The following is a 20,479-nucleotide window of genomic DNA, read 5'->3' on the forward strand; positions in this document are numbered from 1 at the left end:
TGTCATTGTGATCTCCCAGTGGGGACAAAGCCCTTTGCTTCAGGGTGGAGGCACGAGTGGTACCCGGACTTGCCATCTGACCAGAGTGACCAGTGCCCTCGTGGCACTAATGAGAATGGCTGTGGTTGGGAGCCATCCTTTCTGCCTTGAAGCCTCCTCATTTTTGTTGTACGCATACATTGTATTCTGATTTTATTTCATGGCATTGTTATCGGATGTGGGATGAAAAAAAAAAAGTTAGTGACTGTTGGCTACTACTTTCAACCCAGTGTTCAGCTCATTAATACAACAAAAGTCATCTATTGCTGCAAAAGGCAGACAGGAAGCACAAGTTGGCATTGTGGACCTACGATGTTTATTGCTTCCCTGTATTCTCAGAGTGTCAGACTTGGAGATTTCTTTCACGCTATCATCTTCCCAGACTTGTTCTCACTTCTAGTTTTCAATAATCAAAACTGTTCCTCTTGATATGTAATCTTGTAAACCTTCTAAAATATAGCTTTAAAATTTCTCTTCTTATAGAAAATAATTCTAACTTTAAATTGCAGTTCCATTCTGGGAAACACTGTAGTGCAGTGCAAAATATTTTCTTTGTTCTGATGGCTCTAACTGTTACAGTTGTTGGTGTAGTAGAGTTTCTAGATCTTACTCCAGAAAATAAATTAATTTCTGGAGCTTACTCCTGAAACTTTTTTGACAACAAACAAAACTTAAGTAACCGCAGAATAGAATTGGAAAAACCAAAAGCATTGCTTCTGCTGTGTATGCAAAGGAATCTATGGTCTTTATTCTCTAGACATTGACATGGTTACAAAGACTAATTACAGAAGAAAGCAACAGAAGGTTCACATTTTGTGCATCCCTCAGGTCACTTTGTTGCCTCATGACATCCTCACTCTTCCTCTCCTATCTTCTTGCTATGAAACTCCCGGCTCTTCACTCGCAGCTTGTTGACCTGCGACTCTGCAATGTCAGCCCGCTCCTCGGCTTCCTCCAGCTCGTGCTGGATCTTGCGGAACTTGGAGAGGTTGACATTGGACAGCTCCTCCTGTGCGGGGACAGGGAGTCGGTGGTGAGGAGCCCAGGGCAGGGGGTTCACTCCTCCTGCGACTCAGCCTTGTGGGGCTGCGCCTCTTCCCTGGGAGAACACACAGACTCCCATCTCCCACCCACCACTGATTACATATAAACCTGACACAGACCTCCTCATCCACCCTTATTCAGGACCCCACTATGGCAAGTGTCCCCACTACCGTGTCATTCTTGAGGAGGTATTTTGTCACTTGGATTTGTCACCTGTGTACTTATTCTCCCACTTGTTTGGTGCTCAGGTATCATATCATCATATCATCGGGAGTGTATCTGGATGACAAAACCCCTAAAAGCCTCGACTGTTGATCACTGCCATTTTCCAAATTTCTGATAATCGACTCCTCAGCACCTGTGTGACACTCACAGAAAGCAATACTTGCCCATTCTCCAAGCAATACTTACAGCCTCCTCAGCTTGTCTCTTGTAGGATTTCACCTTCATTTGCAGCTTGTCCACCAGATCCTGGAGCCTCAGAATATTCTTCCGGTCTTCCTCAGACTAGAGTGGTTGGCAAACAGGAAAGAGAATGAATTATTGGTTTCCCAGCAAGTGAGGTCAATGGCTCCCCTTGGGGGTGGTGTGCACAAGATCTGACTTGCTGTGAGAAATCCCTGTCAGCCCAGGGAGGCCTCCTGCCTTACCTGGTAGGTCAGCTCCTTCACCCTCCGCTCGTACTTGCGCACACCCTTCACCGCTTCAGCGCTGCGCTTCTGCTCAGCATCAACCTCCCCTTCCAGCTCCCGCACCTGCAACGAGAAGCCCATCTTTGGAGCTTCCCTGGTATCTCTCCAAGGGACATGCTCACTCACACACAAATACCAGCCCTACGCACTCTGGCCTCCAGCTTCTGGATTTGCTTCTTGCCTCCCTTCAGGGCCAACTGCTCAGCCTCATCCAGACGGTGCTGCAAGTCCTTCACTGTCTGGTCCAGGTTCTTCTTCATCCTCTCCAGGTGGGCACTGGTGTCCTGCTCCTTCTTCAGCTCTTCTGCCATCATGGCTGCCTGATGAGAGCAAAGACTCAAAGATATTTTAGGGCTGGAGACACATTTTGGGAGAATACATCCACAATCAGCAATAAAAGCAGCCCCCGACTCACATCTGTGATGGCCTTCTTGGCCTTCTCTTCAGCATTGCGGGCTTCCTGGATTGTATCCTCCATTTCACCCTGAATTTGGGCAATGTCTGTTTCCAGCTTCTTCTTGGTGTTGATCAAGCTGGTGTTCTGTTGAACAACAAAAAAATATTGTCCCTTTACTTCCAAAACAGAACACATACTTTGGAAAGGTACTGTTCACATTTGAAATGATCATCTATATAACTAATAATAGCAACCTCCTTCAAATGATGAGTCTTGTCAGGTCATACAGAGAGGGGAGACACATACACACATACAGAGAGGGGAGAGCTTAAAATTTTAAGCATCACTTCTGACTCCTGTTAGTGGAATCCTACACATTTAGCTAGAATCCAATTCTTTCTACAAGGGCAATAATTCTGGTTCAAGTGAAGGGTTTTATTACAAGAGATTATTTATTTGAGAATTTAGACAGATAAAAAATCTGGAAAGGGAAAAAGAAACATCTCTTGAGATTTTAAATCTCATGAATCTAACCTGGGTGTGGAGGAGTTGAACTCTCTCACTTGCATCCATCAGTTCCTGCTCAGCCACTTTCCTCGAGCGCTCCGTCTGCTCCAGGGCTGCCCGTAGCTCCTCAATTTCAGCCTGCAGCAGGTTTGCTCTGCGTTCCACCATGGCCACCTGCTCCTTCAGGTCCTCCTGTGTCCTGAGAGCATCATCCAAGTGTATCTGGGTATCCTGGTAAGATAGAAGAGACAGATTTCGAGGTGTATTTTTCCTATTTTCTGATTTCCTATTGTTACATCAATATAAAACTGCTAGATTTGTAGAAAAGAAAATTTTTAAAATTTTCCAGTCAGCACCTTTTTCAGTGTACTGTACCTTTAGTACTCCCTGTGTGTTTCTCAGGTTCTTTTGTGCCTCTGCAGCCACACGGTTGGCATGGCTCAGCTGGATCTCCATTTCATTCAGGTCTCCCTCCATCTTCTTCTTCAGCCGCAGGGCTTCATTCCTGCTCCTGATCTCAGCATCCAGGGTGCTCTGCATGGACTCCACAATTCTGAGGTGGTTTCTCTTCATCTGGTCGATTTCCTCGTCTTTCTCTGCTATCTTCCTGTCAATCTCAGACTTCACCTGATTGAGCTCAAGCTGGAGGCGCAGGATCTTCCCCTCTTCGTGTTCTAGGGAGGCCTGGACAATGGGACACAAACATTTATAACAGAAGTAATGTTGCTGCTTGCTTTCTATGCTATTACAGAATATTTCGGGGAATCTCATCTGGCTGCACTCCCCAGCCAGAGCAGGGTGGGACCAAGCAGTTTTTCGCCATATTTCCCCATTGCTCATAATTTTATTGCACACACCAGTGATTATGGGCATGTACCTCAGCTTCCTCCAGAGCAGCCTGGATTTCAGATTTCTCCTGCTCAATCTGCTTCTTGACTTTCTCCAGCTCATGAATCGCCTTTCCTCCCTCGGCAATCTGCTCCGTGAGGTCAGAAATCTCCTCTGCAAGGAAGGGTGAAAAGTGCAATGGTCAGGCAGAGAGCTGAATGGGGAAAGGCCCTGGTGCACCAAGGTGACAGGTATCTTTGCTGACCTGCAGGCACAGACCCACAGATTTCGATGGTAGTGGTGGGTGGGGAGAAAGCCCTGCCAGGAGCAGAGGGCCAGGGACTTACGCTGCAAGTTCTTGTTCTCACGCTTGAGCGTTTCCAGGTGGTCCAAGGACTCCTCATAGGCATTCTTCATCTTAAACAGCTCCGTGCTGAGAGAGCGAGACTCCTTCTGGGAGGCCTCCAGCTCAGCCTGCGTTTCCTCATACTTCTGCTTCCACTCTGCCAGGATCTGAAGAGAAATGGGGCGTGAGTATGGATGTGGCAACCAGGAGGGGACGCTCTGCCCTGGAGCCCCTGGCCTGGAGCCCAAAAGACCTTGTCAAAGTTCTTCTGCTTCTTATCCAGAGCTGCGCAGGCAGCATTTGATCGCTCCACGTCAATCATCAGGTCCTCCACTTCATTCTGCAGCCTCTGCTTGGTCTTTTCCAGGGAGGCACATTTGGCATTCACAGCTTCCACGTGTTCCTCTGCATCCTGCAGGCGCTGTGCCAACTTCTTCCTGGGAGGTGGTAAGCATAGCTCACAGTTAGCACAGAGGAACCAGTATGATTTGATTTCTACAAGAGCGTACCTAATCATTTTGCCGTCTGCAGTCACACATTGAAGGTCTTCATTGATGCTGTTCTTAGCCTTTGCCTTTACTAAACCACTAAATCTTCTATAGGATAAAGATTCCCACTTTTTGTTACTCTTGTCCAAAACACACATGCATGACGTTCCTCAGAATATCTTCCCATATTGCCTGTCAATTTTCAGTCCCCCCTGGGTTCTTCACATCATGTCACCACGTACTTGGCCTCCTCCAGCTCCTCTGTGCGCTGAATAGCGTCTGTCTCGTATTTGGTTCTCCACTGGGCCACTTCGCTGTTGGCCTTGGACAGGGCACGCTGCAGCTCCCCCTTGGCTTCCTGCTCCTCCTCATACTGTTCCCGGAGCAAGTCACAGTCGTGGCGAGCAGACTGCAAGGCGTGGGCCAGAGCACTCTTGGCCTGCAGTAACAAGAGTAATGATAAAATGAAGGGAAATACCCTGTGAAATCTCCTTACTGAAATATTATTGGACACTGGAGTATTCTTCTATGCAAAATGACAACAATACGTTGAATGGGGAAAGAAGCTGGGATTGATAAAACAAATAATAGATAAACTCTGGAATAGCAAGCATGAGAAGAGTTGAAGTGTATTCCTGAAGTGGTTTTTTTTTTTCCTATGTCATCGTGATAATTCAGAAGTTACGTGTCCGAAGCACCTCTTAGAGAGGAGAAATCTAATGGACAAGAAAGAATAAGGAAAGTGTTCTCACTTTTATCTCTTCCTCTAAGTGCCTCTTGAGTTCCTCAATCTGTTGGGTGAATGCCTGCTTGCCTCTTGACAGCTGAGAAATCAGAGCATCTTTCTCCTCCACCTGCCGTGAATATTCACCTGGAAAAGTTTGCAGATACACAAGATTTTTATTGCCATTGATGACAGCATTGTGAACATTTGGGGCTCTAAAAGAAGTTAGCAGACCTTGCAGAACCATATGATCCCATTTCATGCATTTCTCATTACAGGGAAGACTAAGCATGTTGGAGAGACTGTGTGTCCAGAGGGGTAATTTCTGCAGTAACTCTCTGACATTATTTATTTACAAATCAGAGATGTGAATGCATTACCTGATTCTGTCTGCAGACGCGCTCTTTGAGCATTGAGGTCATTGATCATGCGCTGGTGCTCTTCTTCCTTTGTCTTAACCTCACTTAGCTGATCTTCCAGTGTGCGACACATCTTCTCCAGACTTGTCTGTGTGTCAGCCCATGGAAAGGGAGGGATTAACCATTCACACTTTTAATAGTACCTAACAATACCTATAGGGTATTTGTGTACCTTGGCTTTGGAGACAGACTCCATGTTACTGGCCAAGTCGTCAATCTCCATCTTCAGCTCACTCTTCTCCTTCTCCAGCTTCTGCTTCACTCGTTGCAGGTTGTCGATCTGCTCCCCAAGCTCAGCCGTGCTGTCCGCGTGCTTCTTCCGCAGGGCGGCAGCCGTGGCTTCATGCTGCAGCGTGGCCTCTTCGAGGTCACGACGCATCTTCTGAAATTCTGCCTCACGCTTCTTGTTCATATCGATCTGAGCTGCAGTAGCCCCTCCTGCTTCTTCCAGGCGCTCGCTGATCTCCTCCAGCTCCCTCGAGAGGTCAGCCCGATGCTTCTCGGCTTTGGCCCGAGAGGTTCGCTCTGCCTCAATTTCCTCTTCCAGTTCCTCAATACGCGCCTGGGGAACATTAGGGACCCTTCACACCCATGTCCTCCTCCTTCCTGACCTGGGACTGGGTGAGAGAGGGGAAGGGACAGAGACTTGCCTGCAGCTCCTTGATCTTCTTCTGTAATTGCATGCCCAGGGCTTGCTCATCCTCGATTTTGCTCTGGATCTGGCTGATTTCAAAGTCTTTCCTTTGGGCAAAGCAAACCGTGGTAGAGCTCACAGAGAAAAGACAAGTGCACCAGCCCAGCACTCAGGTGCCCCACAGCCACACTTACTTCTTCAGTTTCTCATCCAGCTGCTGCTTGTCATTTTCCAAATCCATTATGCTGTCATGGGCCAGCTTCAGGTCTCCTTCGAGTTTCCTCTTAGCTCTCTCCAGGTCCATGCGCAGTTTCTTCTCCTGCTCCAGGGACCCTTCCAGCTAAACACAACAAGACCATCAGTGCTCCACCAGTCAGGTCTAACTCCATACCTGTCCTCTTCTTGCTCTATGCCTGTGGGCTTACATCATCCACTTGCTGCTCCAGCTTGGTCTTAGCTTTGGTCAGGGTATTGACTTTGTCCTCTTCTGCCTGCAGGTCATCCAGTGTCTGCTGATGGGCCTCTTGGAGGGCTTTCTTCTCTTTAGTCAGCTTGGCGATGGTCTCATCCAGGGCTGCCATCTCCTCTGTGAGGTTTTTCACCTTTGAGAAGAAGCAAACAACACTGTTACAAGAATTGGAATGTGAACGATTTTCCTTGCATGTGTGTCACAAGATCTGTTGTATACCTTGTTTTCAGTGGCATGTTTTTCCTTCTCCACTTTGGCCAGTGTTAGCTCAAGGTCATCAATATCTTTCTTCAGCTCTGAACATTCATCCTCCAGTTTCCTCTTCTTGGCTGTCAGCTCAGCATTAATTTCCTCCTCATCCTCAGCCCTTTCAGTCACCTCCTTAATTTTGGCTTCCAGCTGGATTTTGGTTTTGATGAGCTGGTCACACCTTTCCTCAGCATCAGCCAAGCTGTCTGCTTCCTGGTGGGGAGACACAGATTTTGTTTCTTTATAATACTTGGAATTTTTTTGTTTTCATGTTTTATCTTACTAACTTGACATATGTAAAAGCCATGTCTGAAGTAGCCCTTCCACTCAAACAGCTAAACGATGTTGTCAATTTTTCTGTCTGGGAAATAGTTATGCAAGTTTTTTGTTTACAACTACTTCAATTTTTTTTTTTTTTTGCTCTTTCATAAATATCTCTCAGGAACTGCAGTTGTGAGAATACCTCATGCACTTCGAGGCATCACAGAAACCTAAGCATCTCTGTTACTAATTTTTCAAAGGAATGGACTTGCAGGTTTTTTACTTCATATACAGTAATCAGTGACTTTCCTTTTGTAATTAGTGCTGAACCAAGTATTATTTGGGCGTGTAAAGGATTTATTATTCTGAAGAGAAAAACTGCTAGATAAAAATGTATATCACACTTCTATATTCATTAAAATTACTGCACATACTATAGAGGTATTGCTTTTTTAAAAAAGTGCACATATATCATATTTCCAGCCTGTTTGTTTGGATTTTTTATGCTGATTTCAGATGGCTTTGTATTCCTTTGGTCTTTGGTATTTCATTTTAATATCTTTGTCCTAAATGAGTGTGACTGACAGATACCTTTATAAGAAGATCAAAATATGTGTCTATTTTTCTCTTGTAGACTGAGAAAAAAAAACTAGGTTTCCCATTTACTAACTGAATACTCAGATCGCTGTGTAACTAGGGAAACTGGAATAGAATATTTGTTAATTTCACTGCTTTCAACAGTTTAAGGAGTAATTTAGAATTGCTTTGTAAGGGCTTTGAATATCAAATACTGTTGGAATATACTTTAAAATAATAATTAATTTTTCTAAATTTGATGTGTGTACAAGTTTCATGGAATATTATTAATAGTAAATCTATCACATTGTGAAAATCCAGGTTGCAGATAGAAATCACTACAGTACTCGGAAATCAAAGATTTTGCTTTATTACTTATCGCCTTTGTCATTCTGCATTGTAGTAAACTGTGTCTAAATAATACAGAAATATGAAATCCCTACCCAGAGATGATGGTTAAATATTATTATACATACATATGCTCTCCAAATTTGGTATGTACATTTTGCATTTAAGGGTTATGGGTTAAAGAAGGATGGGCAGGACGCAGACAGCCATTTCACCAGGGAGGTTCAACATCTGCCTGTATCAGAGTATATCTACCTGTTCCTTTTCAACTTCTCAGGGAATATTAAGCACGCTTGATCATAGCAAAATACCATACACCAACCCTGGGAGATGAGACTTTTGTTCAGAAGCAGAAGCTGTGGATTAATTTCTTTTTAGACTGAGGAGAAACTTCAAGCCATATTGCCCAATTCCTGAATGAACAATTAACCGTTAGTTATTAAATGGCTGAATTCACAGACATCAATTTGAATTCTAAGTTGCATTTACTATCCAAAGTTAATTAATGCTGGTGAAGTGGAGCTACTGCCCACAGGACTTACCTGCTCAAAGGGAACTGGAGGTTCATGTACTGCCCTGTCCTGAGCAATTCATCTTGGCTAGCTACGGCTTCTTCCTCAGAAAGCAAGAGCACTGACTTCCCATTTGGAGCTCACTGCTTCTTTGCATTGGCTGTCAGTGTTCACTACATCACTGCTAGACACTTGCTTCCTCAACTTCACTACATATGATGGGTAATTCACCAACTATCTGACTTTTGGTGCTCTGTAGTTTGACCTTCTGCTTGCAAAAGAGCAGTCTGAATGTATAGACTCCTTTTCTGAGTGGGAAATAAATGGTAATACTCACAGCCTGCACTTGCAGCTGCAGATCGTTTTTCTCCTGCAGCAAAGAAACCATTTTCTCCTCCAGCTCCTTCCTCTTGGCCTCAGACTTTGCAAGCTCTTCCTTGGTTTTCTCAAACTCTTCCTTCATGTTGGCCATCTCCTTCTCAGATTCTGCACTCTTCAGCAAGGGCTTGATCTTGAAGAACAGCTTCATCCAGGGCCAGTGCTTCACATTCATGAATGCACGAACATTGTACTGGATGCAGAAGATGGACTCCCTGAAGCATAATTAAAATGTACATTGAATATTTTCTGTACGAAGAGTGCAAAGAGTTTCCCCCAAGTACAGTGACTTTAACTGAAGATGAGGAATGTCTACCTCCTCTCCACCATTCTCTGGTACTCCACTCTCATCAGGAAGCCCCTGCACCTGGCCTGTGTGCGGGTGATGAGCTGTGCCAGCTTCTCATCCCTCATCTCTTCCAGGAGTCCCAGCAGCCCAGCTTTGAAGAAGACCTTGAGGAAGGGAATGTTGCAGCACATCACTGTCAGGTAGAGCAAAGCACAGGCACAGCGTGAGTGCAGCAGTGAGGGTTTGTACCTTGGTGTGGCCAAATTTGTACTGGGTGTGGTCCACATCGATTGAGCCAAGAAGCTTCTCAGAAGCCTTCTTGCTATCAATGAACTGTCCCTCTGGGATGGCACTGGCATTAAGCACCTTGTATCTGTGAGGAGAGAAAGAGGAAGATAAGGCTGTTTTTTCCCAGCCAACACACACTAGCTACTGAACCCCACCAGCTCACCTATAGCAATTTTTACAACAAAAGTCCAGCCTGAATGAACCTATATGAATGAACCAACATTGCTTTTAATGGTGCTGAGAAGTGCAGTGCTCTTACCTCTGTTTGAAGTCAGCATAGAGGACTCTGCTGGGGAAACCCTTCCTGCAAATTCTGATGCCTTCCAGCACGCCGTTGCACCGCAGCTGGTGAAGTACCAGTTCATGCTCCATGGCACCTAGCAATTCAGAGCATAAATGAATCCCACAGTTTCCAGTGCAGAGGGGAATGGCTGTATGAGAGGAACTTCTCTTTCTGCTTGAGTGTCTTACCAGGTGTTTTTGTTTCATTTGGGATGATGCAACGGACAAAATGGGGGTGAGTGCTCCTTAGATTGGTCATCAGCTTGTTTAAGTTCTCCTGTGGGATCATGATTTTAGTGGGTGTTTATATGAAACAAGGAAAAACTAACTCTTAGGTTCTTTGAACTTAGCATAAAAGGCCTATCAATGGACATGTACTGAGCTGAAACTTATCAACTGATAATATCTCAATCAATATGTCAGACCCCTCTGATTCTAAACATTGAACATCACCTTTTAGAATATGAAAAAAAAAATTGCCATCAACCCAATGAGAGATAAAGGCTGGGTACTTCATAGTTTTATGAGAACATTAATATTTATTTTAAGTGTAAGTTTAGGACTTTACAGTGTCATTTTTCATTCCATAAATTTATTTTTTTAAATGAGTATCTGAAAGGAAGGTGTTTATTTAGTTTTTTACTGTTGCTGAGTCAATTGAAAATAATAAAATTTAATTCCAATTTGCATAGAGGAAAAGATAAAGTCTTTACTTACCCGGAAAAGAGCTGAGACAGTCTGGAAAGAAGAACCCTTCTTCTTGGCACCCTTCTTGCCGCCACCGCCACCACCACTGGTCTCTGATAAAGTGAAGATAATGAAACATTTATGACATTTGGGCCCATTCATGATTCCACAATTTTGCAGAACTGCTATGCACTAAAGAGTTGACATTTCAGAGAACTGACCTGCCTCTCCACCAGCAGAGGCGAAGAGTAAGGCCAGTGTCTTCACTGATGATTTCTGGTACAACCCAATGACAGTTTCATTCAGGGGGTCCTTGTTCTTCTCCAGCCAGCCAGTGATGTTGTAGTCCACCGTGCCAGCATAGTGCACCAGGGAGAAGTGGGCCTCAGCCTTGCCTTTGCCAGGTTTAGGCTTCTGGAAGTTGTTGGACTTTCCCAGATGCTGGTCGTAGAGCTTGTTCTTGAAAGAGGTGTCAGTTGCCTTGGGGAACATGCACTCCTCTTCCAGGATGGAGAAGATGCCCATGGGCTGGGAGAAGCAGCAAAAAATAACAGCGATAAAATAAAGATCTGCCTTCAGGAGACTGCAGTAAGGTGCAGAAAACTGAGAAATTAATTAAATTTTTGGATCAAAGTTGAACCAAATGATTAAGGTTTGCAGATACAGTTCTAGACAAAACAAGACTTTGTGTCTGAAACTAATGTGTTTCAGAAGTGATAGTATCACAATAATCACACAAAGTTTTCTAAATAATTTGGAAACTGATGAATCAAAAGGAGATTTTTATTTTTTGCATTAATGTTTTCCCAAAGTAAATTTGTGTAGATGAAGGTGTCTTACTAAAACTGACCTTTGTTCAAGATAAGCAAATCTTTCAGCTACTTCCTGAAATATTATTTTTATAAAATATCTTTGTCTTTTTATTCTTATAGAAGAGGATGTTACACAAAACATAGTGATTGTTTTATTCATTCCTGTCCATCCAGTACCTTTTCTGATAGACAAGTATGATTTTAATTAGAAACAGTGTTTCAGAAACCACAGTATTAATATTGAAATCATAATCATAATACTGAAAACTGTTTCTGGATTTCTAAAATCTTCTAATGCATGAAGATTTTTCATCTTATTAGAATAGAAAGCACACCTACAGAGAATCCTTGCCATCAAATTATGTGTGATCACATTAATTCTTCTATTGCCAAACAAGCAAAAATACAGTTAATTTTTTCAAAAATGCATAATAGTGTAGTTAATAGATAACCTAAAGATACCTCATTCATAGCCTAATCACAAAGGTCCTTAGAAATTACTTTCTGAATACATACAATATTTGAAATTAAAAGGTACTTTTTGGCTACAAATAGAGAAGAACACAAATGGATAATAATAGGTCGATTTGTGAAGCATTAAGGCAAGATATATAAGGCTGAAGAAAAATCCTAAAATTCTGTCACAAAGAAGAAATAACAAAATCTTAAATGCAATCAACATACTTTTTCAATGAGCTCAATGCAGGCAGCCAGGTCCATCCCAAAGTCAATGAACTCCCATTCAATGCCTTCCTTCTTGTACTCCTCCTGCTCCAGCACGAACATGTGGTGGTTGAAGAACTGTTGCAGTTTCTCATTGGTGAAGTTGATGCACAGCTGCTCCAGGCTGTTGAACTGCTCAGTGCAAAGAGAAGATTTACCCATTCTCATGATGAAGCCTGTATTGCTTTCTCCTATGGACTCAAATTCCCACGCAGGGATGCCCAGTTAAAACAAGGATTTTTTTAATGTTAAACCCACCCCATTAATTAATTTTCATTAGATAATTAAAATTAACTAATTTTAATGGGGTTGGGTTTTCTTGCTCTTTGCTACTTTAATGATATATATAGTTTCAAATTCCAAAATGATTTGGCAGTCTTATCCCTATCGAGGTGCAATTTATATCACTCTTTTCTCTCATATTATCTATATTTGCCCATTGTCCTTACAAAAAAATAATCAGACATTGTCAGTATTTGCCAGTCCTGGCTTGGACTCGAATACCTTGCCCAAATGTCTGTAGAACTTCCCTGTTGCACTAAAAGCAGCCAATACATTCTTCCTGTTGGAGTCACCCGTTAGCTCTTCAAAGGATATATAATTTTCTCTTTTGCCAAAACCTCGGCACAATTTTGTGTGGGACTTTGGTCCTTTCTCTTCCTACACGCCGTGATATTGTATCTTCAGTATTTGTGTGCTATTTTTCAGTGGATTTTTTTAGTACTAAGCTGAAATTATTGAAAAGCTATAACATTTGTGCTAATTCTGTAAAAGGCAGCTGCTTCTTCCTTGTATGTCACATAAACCTGTTACATGGAGATGTGTTATGGCTCATGTATTGTGGTGGAGAAAAAGCAGTGACATATACAAGGAAGGAAAGCATTTCCAGAAAATGAAAAATAATATTTTTCAAAAAATGCAAAACTTGATTTGAAATTTCAAGTGAATGGAATGTTTTCAAAAAACCCACCATAATTCTCCAGTTTCTCTTGAGACCTAATTGCCCTTTCAAGATTTTACTATTGTTTCTGTGATACTTGCATCAAAGATCTCGAAGCCAGCAATGTCCAGGACACCAATGAAGTACTGTCTGGGTTGCTTGGTATCCAGCTGTTGGTTGATGCGAACAACCATCCACAGGAACATCTTCTCATAGACAGCCTTTGCCAGAGCACCCACTGAATTGTTCACCTAAAATAAAGAATGCAGCAGAAGGAAAACGATATCTGGAGCACATAGTAAGTGATACAAGACAGAGGCTCCCGGTCACCAGCTGCTTGTTACCTGCTGCACGGTTTGACCCTTGGTCACATATTCATTCCCAACCTTGACTCGGGGGTAGCAGAGGGCCTTGAGCAGATCTGCTGAGTTCAGACCCATCAGGTAGGCAGCTTTGTCAGCCACTATATGCAAAGAGAGAGGAAGACAGTGACAGAGGAGAAGTGATCATTGAAACTGGATGTCCTCTAAGGTGTAGGTGCAGGTATAAACGCTGCAGTTTTGTGATAGCTTGAAGGGAAATCTGGAAGCATGAGTGTTATGAAAGCTGAGATTCATGTCTTTATGAAAGTAAATTGGAGCAAGATACCTGAATGCCAACTGCCCGCTATGTAATGGTTTCTGTTATTGGGAGTTCTAGATTTTGTTAGTACCTTCTGTGCCATCGGGCTCTGCCTGCTCCTCACGCTGCTTCTGCTTGAACTTCAAGTTCCCGTAGTGCATGACAGCCCCGGTCAGCTTGTAGATGGCTGTTTTCTCATCAGCAGTGAAGCCCAGGATGTCAATGGCACTCTGGCAACAGAAACACTCAAATAAACCTCTGGGCCATTAAGTGGAACTGTCACCATACCATATGCTCTGTGTCACTTACATCTGTAGCCATCAGCTCCTCCTGGTCATTAATGCTGGCAACAGTGATCTCACCTTGACTCACAAACTGGTAGTCATATGGGTTGGTGGTAATGAGGAGCATGTCTGTAAAAAGGAATAGGACATATCTGGCTGTAGGAATGAAGATAAATGTTAAACACGTTCAGATTCCATCAAGCAGTTCATCAGACTTCCTACCAATTAGCTCCGGCTTCTTGTTGGACATGATCTGATAGAATATGTGGTAGCTTCTTTCTGCCTTGAGCTGGAAAGTGACTCTGGACTTCTCCAGCAGATCTGGCAAGGAAGGTAGAAAGAGTTAGGCCTGCAAAAGTACATTGAGGTGGAAAGGAAGGAAGGAATGTGATCAGGAGAGGAGGTCTCTTACATGTTTCAATGTCAGCAGAAGCCAGTTTGCCTGTGGCCCCAAAGTGGATTCGAATGAATTTGCCCTTTAGAAGGAAAAGAGAAAATGCATTTTGAAATTTCACTAGGACTGGAAGTATGTAACCTTATATTCTCCTCAGAGAAGAGGGTTTAAACTTTGAAGTTTTTTGATTTTTTTTTTCCTATTTTCCTTTAAAAAAGGCAAAACAGAGCAAAAAAATAATCCTGGAAACTCTCTCTACTGGCAATATTAAGGTAAAGATCTGAGCCAAGTTATTATTATTTAGTGTCGACCCTGAATGCACAAGAACAAGAAAACAACTAAGCAATCATTTTAATAGGTCATTTATGCCTGAGTTATCATAGATGAACATAGAGAAAGCCAAGATGCAGTCACCTCATTTTTTAATGAGATAGGATGCTGTGAAGGTGGATTTTGGTGGTGTAAATGTTAGAAGAGTTTTTTGGATCTTGTGGAAAAACAGATAGCAGCCATTATTTTATGAGCTGTGGGGATAAGTGCAACACACTCAGACATAGAAGTTTGCTGAAGCTGTGGATTGGTATTGTGATTTCTCAAGGATGTTCACAGCTTATCTAATAAAACTTACAAATGGCTTTTTGCATTAAAACGATCAAAAGGACATTTCATAGACTAGTTTGGCTTCTGATAGGAAGTATTGAAGACATCTTTGTCCCTTTCCTTTCCCAGACAATTTGTATCCAGGTCTGAACGTTCAGATTAGTAGACCTGCCCGGTTCTGTGTCTTAAAACCCAGATATTCATATTTTTGCTGATCTGATACAGGCAATTTCTATCCTGTGTATCTGTCTTTTCCTCCCTCCCTTCCTTCCTTCTGCATTATACCGATTTACACAAATTTGTATCTACAGTCTGTATGACAGATACAAGCACTATGTATATATATATATTTATAAATATTAAATATTATAGATATTTATACATATTGAAAGATCCCTTTTGTAAATATTTGTTTGCTGTACTACACTTGTTTATTAGATAGCCTAGTTAGTTTTTAGTTGAGAAAAATATGACAAAAATATTAGTTCAATGAATACAATCATCGAACCATGACACTTAAGAAGTGACAACGTCTGTTCTGACATCCTTATTCCCCTGTAAACGTCAGCTTCTCTGACCAAAAACTTACAAAACGTGAGGAGTTGTCGTTCCTCACGGTCTTGGCGTTTCCAAAGGCCTCCAGCAGTGGATTGGCGCTGATGATTTGATCCTCAAGCGTTCCCTGCAGGATGACAATTATTGCTGGTTATCCTTTCCAAAAATCACATCAGGAACAGAGGAAAGCCTTGATTCAAGCCAGCATCTATTAATTAACCTGCATTTTGCCTGACTGCTCCTCCTTCTTCTTATCCCCGCTGGCTGCAATTGTTGCAAAGTACTGGATGACACGCTTTGTGTTCACAGTCTTCCCTGCACCGGATTCTCCGCTGTCAAACCAGAGAGAGAAGCAGAGAGCGTGTGGTCAGGCAGGAGGTCCCCTGGCACTGGGCAGCCCCGCAGGGACCCGAGCAGGGGGTGTACATACGTGATCAGGATCGACTGGTTCTCGCGATCTGTGAGAGAGGCAGAAACAAATAGACTTTGTAAATGAAGAACACAAAAAATTTGAAAATTAATGCAGTAAATGTAAGTAATGACAAGAAAAATATCTGCATGCTTTTCCTTTGCTTGCTAGTAACAGTTTTTAAAAATTCAATTATTTGCAAAGTAATGCTTTTTCACGAAAAATTAAAACCTTGAAGGGACATGTGTTTCTTCCCTACTGAACTCTTTACAGTCTTTTTTCTCCTGCATACAATAAATTGTTTCTGGTTTTGTTGTTTAATTTTCTGCTACACAGACTGTTTTTAGAGCAGTAGAGAAAGGAATAGTAAAAACCCATGACAAAGGAATCTTGAGCATTGGTAATAGTTCTGAATCCAGTAGCACAGAGAAAAAAAAGAATGCAAAGATTGAAGCAAAACTAACAGCAATATATAATTCTCTTTCATTTTTTTGTGCCATGGATTTGTCAAAACAAATGTGAATATTTGTGACATTGATTTTTCCTCTAGCCCTTTGATGAATTAACTTGACATCATTAGACAGAATTTTCACATCACATATGGATCTCACACCCTGTTAAATTACACTATTTCATGACAGACGTAATTATACTCCTTGTTCCACCTAGTCCACTTGGCTTATTGTTTTTCCTGACACACTAACTATCTGTGGCACTATGCTTCCTCTTTAGAAATACTGATGTGAAAAACTCCTGTTTAAATTAGCAGTGATTGATGCTATGACTGAAATAGAACTCTAATGATGTGTTAAGAAAATATCAGCATATTTATCAGGGAAACTCTGTGACTACTTTTATAATGTCTTTTAGATAGAATCACTCTGAGAGCCACTCACCAGTCAGCATGAACTGATAGGCGTTGTCAGAGATGGAGAAGATGTGTGGAGGGGCCTCCTGGCGCTTCTTGCCTCGGTAGGCCAACACCACCTCTGGGTTGTACACCGGCAGCCACTTGTAGGGGTTGACAGTGACGCAGAAGAGACCCGAGTAGGTCTGCGAGGAAGGGAGACAGCACGTTGGCTTCCACTTAGCCTGGCACAGCAGTTCCTCCTCGCTACCCAACGGAAGACTGGTGCCGGTACTTACGTAGATCATCCAGGCTGCATAACGCTCTTTGAGGTTGTACAGCACAGCGGGTTCGTGGAGGTGGGTCATCATGGCCATGTCCTCGATTTTATCATACTTGGGAGGGTTCATGGAGAAGATTTGATCTTCCTTCACGGTCAGGGTCTGTCAGAGGAAAGAGAGATCCATGTATGTCAGCTAAGATCTCAGAGCAGGAATTTAATGCTATTTGTAAATCTTGCATTTTACCTACCTCTCCACCTTCAGTCTTGACAGTGACCTTCCCAGATTCTTTGCTCTGGATTGTCCCTTTCACAAAGGATTCCTTAGGATGCACCACAAAGACAGATGTCTTGGCATCAAATGGCTTGTTCTGGGCCTCGATTCTTTCCTTCTCTGACTTTCGGAGGTAAGGAGCCGCCTCCCCAAAGATGGCCATCTCAGAGTCTGATGACATGGCTGAACTTTATGAAGGGGCTTGTCAGCAGAGAACACTCTGGAAGAGCAGACACGTTGCCCAAATGACTCAAGATTTTTTGTTGTGGTGCAGTTTATTGAAAAACTTAAACAGTGTCACAGAATTTGTGATTTGGGAAGAATCTCAGAGTTCTTTGGTTCACTTTCCTGTGAAGGGCAAATGTTTGATCAAGTTACCCAGAGACTTTTTCCAGTGAAGTTTTGATTATCTCTAAGAGTGGAGATTCCTCAGTCCCTCTGCATCCCGGTTTAATGTCTGACCACCCTGATGGTGAATTTTTTTTTCCTAATACCTGACAAAAATTTCCATTGCTGCAACATATATCCATTGTCCCTCATGCTTTCACTCTGCACATCTGAGAATAGCCTGGCTTTTTTTTACTGTGTAACTATGCACATTTTGTTGAAGATAACAATAAGACACCCGGATTTTAATTTTGTCTCCAGAGTGGACAAACCCCACCCCTTCAACGTCTACTCATACATCATTTGCTCTTACCTGTGTTGGAAGCCCTCCACTGGACTCACTCCAGAATGTCAGTTGTCTTTACTGCCACCAGGCAGCACCAAACTGGACACAGTGCTCCAGATGTGGGAGCTGAATGCAGGGAAAGAGTCACTTCCCTTTACCTGCTGGCTACGCTGTTATGAGTGCCTGACAATGTGTCATTGGCCTTCATTCCCACAAAGGCACATCAATGTTCACCAGGACTCATGACCCTTTTCTACAAAGGTGTTATCTATCCAAATAACAGCCAACATATCTTGTTGTTGTATTCTTTCCTACGTGGAGGACTTCGCACTGTCTTTGCTAAAATTCATGAGCTTCTTGTCCGCTCCAGGCTGAAGACTTTGGGGAGCCTTCTTAAGGGTAACATTGCTCTGTAGCATATTCATGAGTCCTTTAATTTGATGTCATCTGCCCAGTTCCTGAAGATGCATTCCATCCATCATTTTGGTTGCTCATGGTGATGATAAGTATCATGCTCCTGTCATTGACATATTTCTAGCACTGATGTGTTCTAGAATGTGATTCAAATTTTGAAAAGTTCTAACTGGAATATTTGTGTTTCTTTTTACATTTCTAGACATCTACATAACTTTGGAAAGTGGCTAAGTCACTTTATGCCTTGTCAAGTTGAGCAGGGCAAATTCTGCATTCTTTTCATGTTCTGTGTTTAGAGCCACCAACCCCTCCTCAAAAAGTTGCTCTTTCCAGTTAGGTTAATAAGCCTCAGGAGATTGGATATTTCACCAGGAAAATTTTAAATGAAAGCATTTGTGCAGGAATGTTGCAAGGATATTGTGATTGAATGCAACTTCAATAAAGCACTTGCAATTTTGTAAGCTCGAAGCTTTAAAAACATGCTATAAATGCTTTGTGTCCTTCTGCAAGTAAATATTAAGGAATGGTTTCCAAAGCAGAACTGAAGCATCACAGTGAGGCACCATGCCAGAGGAAGAGGATATTCACACAACCTACCCAGAGCTGCCAAACCAAAAAGCCCATAATAAAAGCCTTGCTTGCCTATGCACAAAATAGAGGTAGGTGAGCCTAGAAGGTGTTCTGAGGAATAACTATATCTTTTGCTGCTGCTCTGAATCATTCTCTGGAGCTGTTTTCTTCTTACCACAAACTGTTTAAACAGGCCAGCATTGTAACATCAGTCTTTGAAATAAGGTGTGGACCTTCTCTCTCTGTGTCACTCAAAGGGGTGTTTTAGGGCCAGAAACACCAAGTGCAGGTTCTAAACAACTGCACCCTTCCAGCAACTGCCCTCCTGCTTGTCCTCCTTCCATGAGTGTTGCCTTCTTGGTTGCACAATGGCACACCTCCTCCAGAAGAAAGAAAGGTCCTGTGATGAAGAATGCCTTCCAGCCTTGTGGCAAGGGCAATCATCTAAAGCATGGGTGGGACAAAGCAAACCCCCTCAGGCTAAAGAAAGCTCAGATTCCAGCCTCCTCACGTTTTAGCATAGATTCTGATTATAAAGTGGGGGTGTATGGCTGCTTTCCTACTGTTGAAACGATCCGTGAATGTTATCTGTGCTATCAGCTATACTAGTCAGTGCGAGCTGGGCCCCCTTTGCTTACCAAATTGTGTCCTTTTGGCGCCTTAGAGATACAAACAAATTTGTTTCTGTGTTTAAACAGGGAGATATACCCAGGTCTAAATTAGAAATAATTCTGGGTGTGGACAATAATACAATTTTAATGATCTAAGAAAGTCATACTTGAAATTTTAGAGATCTGTCTGAACAAAATAAGACATTTTTTTTCCCCCATGTTCCATTGTCCAAGAACTTAAGTGTATAAGTTACAGTTATCCTATCCTATCCTATTTGATCTCATGCTTAAATTTTAGTGTGGCTGTCACCTCAAATCAACTGCACTGAAATTTCCTTGACTATGGCAGAAATCTGTTGCAAGGGACAACTCTGGGAAGTAGTAGATAAGCAAATGGTATCTAAAGACAGATAATATGTTAAGTTAAAATACTGCATAACTACTTATTTCTTTGCATGCTAATTATTTGTGAAAATAATTATATGCAAAGTTAGAAGGTTAGTTCAAGAATTTACAAATCAAAGCTGGATATCTAACTGCAGTACTGTATTTCCAAGGAAACACCATGTGTCCAGTAATAGAAAGCACCTGAGTTCCTGGGAAGATTAGACAAACAAGCAACTTATTTAGATGTCATGTCGTGACTTTTAATTACCTAAATAAGCCAATGAAATGTTAACATTTGCAACAACTCCTAGTAGCATGCAGATCCTTCACTTTACTCTGTTTTGTTTCAGAGGAAGGAATCTCCTTTTTTTGTTTGTTTGTTTTGTTGCTGAGTTGATTTTTGCATTTTTACCAGGTTTCCTAGTACAAGGACCAAATGCAGATTGTAACCCTGCAGTATTGTCTGAAAAGTATATTCATATACATTTTTGGCTAGTATCATGCACAGTAATACATATAATTTGATAAAAAACTTCAAGATTTTGCAATAGTCTGTTCTGTTGGCTGTCTCTATCTGGACTTCGTGCCAGAACAGATCATCTAACTTCACTGATCCATAATTAAACAT

At 42.3% G+C, this 20,479-nt stretch overlaps 1 protein-coding gene across 6 annotated transcripts; it reads right to left on the minus strand.

Annotated features, from left to right (window-relative positions):
- Positions 1-806: 806 nt before the first annotated feature.
- Positions 807-17,377, minus strand: LOC309678792 (myosin heavy chain, skeletal muscle, adult-like; the record flags this gene model as incomplete). 6 transcript variants are annotated; one of them, XM_082491952.1, is made up of 38 exons in its annotated part: positions 807-1,048; positions 1,495-1,590; positions 1,734-1,838; positions 1,925-2,095; positions 2,191-2,316; positions 2,707-2,910; positions 3,055-3,363; positions 3,557-3,681; positions 3,855-4,020; positions 4,107-4,290; positions 4,584-4,780; positions 5,094-5,212; positions 5,446-5,572; positions 5,657-6,046; positions 6,135-6,225; positions 6,313-6,458; positions 6,544-6,720; positions 6,807-7,049; positions 8,871-9,126; positions 9,228-9,364; positions 9,450-9,573; positions 9,748-9,865; positions 9,960-10,047; positions 10,488-10,570; positions 10,691-10,985; positions 11,954-12,124; positions 13,034-13,183; positions 13,277-13,395; positions 13,645-13,783; positions 13,863-13,966; positions 14,060-14,158; positions 14,250-14,313; positions 15,421-15,513; positions 15,613-15,718; positions 15,817-15,844; positions 16,692-16,848; positions 16,942-17,085; positions 17,174-17,377. In XM_082491952.1, 38 exons carry the CDS (start codon positions 17,375-17,377, stop codon positions 893-895), a joined length of 5,811 nt encoding a protein of 1,936 aa, XP_082348078.1. In that variant the 3' UTR covers positions 807-892. The 6 variants fall into 6 exon arrangements, with proteins under 6 accessions (XP_082348078.1, XP_082348077.1, XP_082348075.1 ...); XM_082491951.1 differs by having other exon boundaries at positions 15,607-15,718; XM_082491949.1 differs by having other exon boundaries at positions 10,679-10,985; positions 15,607-15,718.
- Positions 17,378-20,479: the final 3,102 nt, after the last annotated feature.

Source organism: Vanellus vanellus (assembly GCF_965231255.1).
Source record: "Vanellus vanellus genome assembly, chromosome: 17".
Taxonomy (NCBI): Eukaryota; Metazoa; Chordata; class Aves; order Charadriiformes; family Charadriidae; genus Vanellus; species Vanellus vanellus.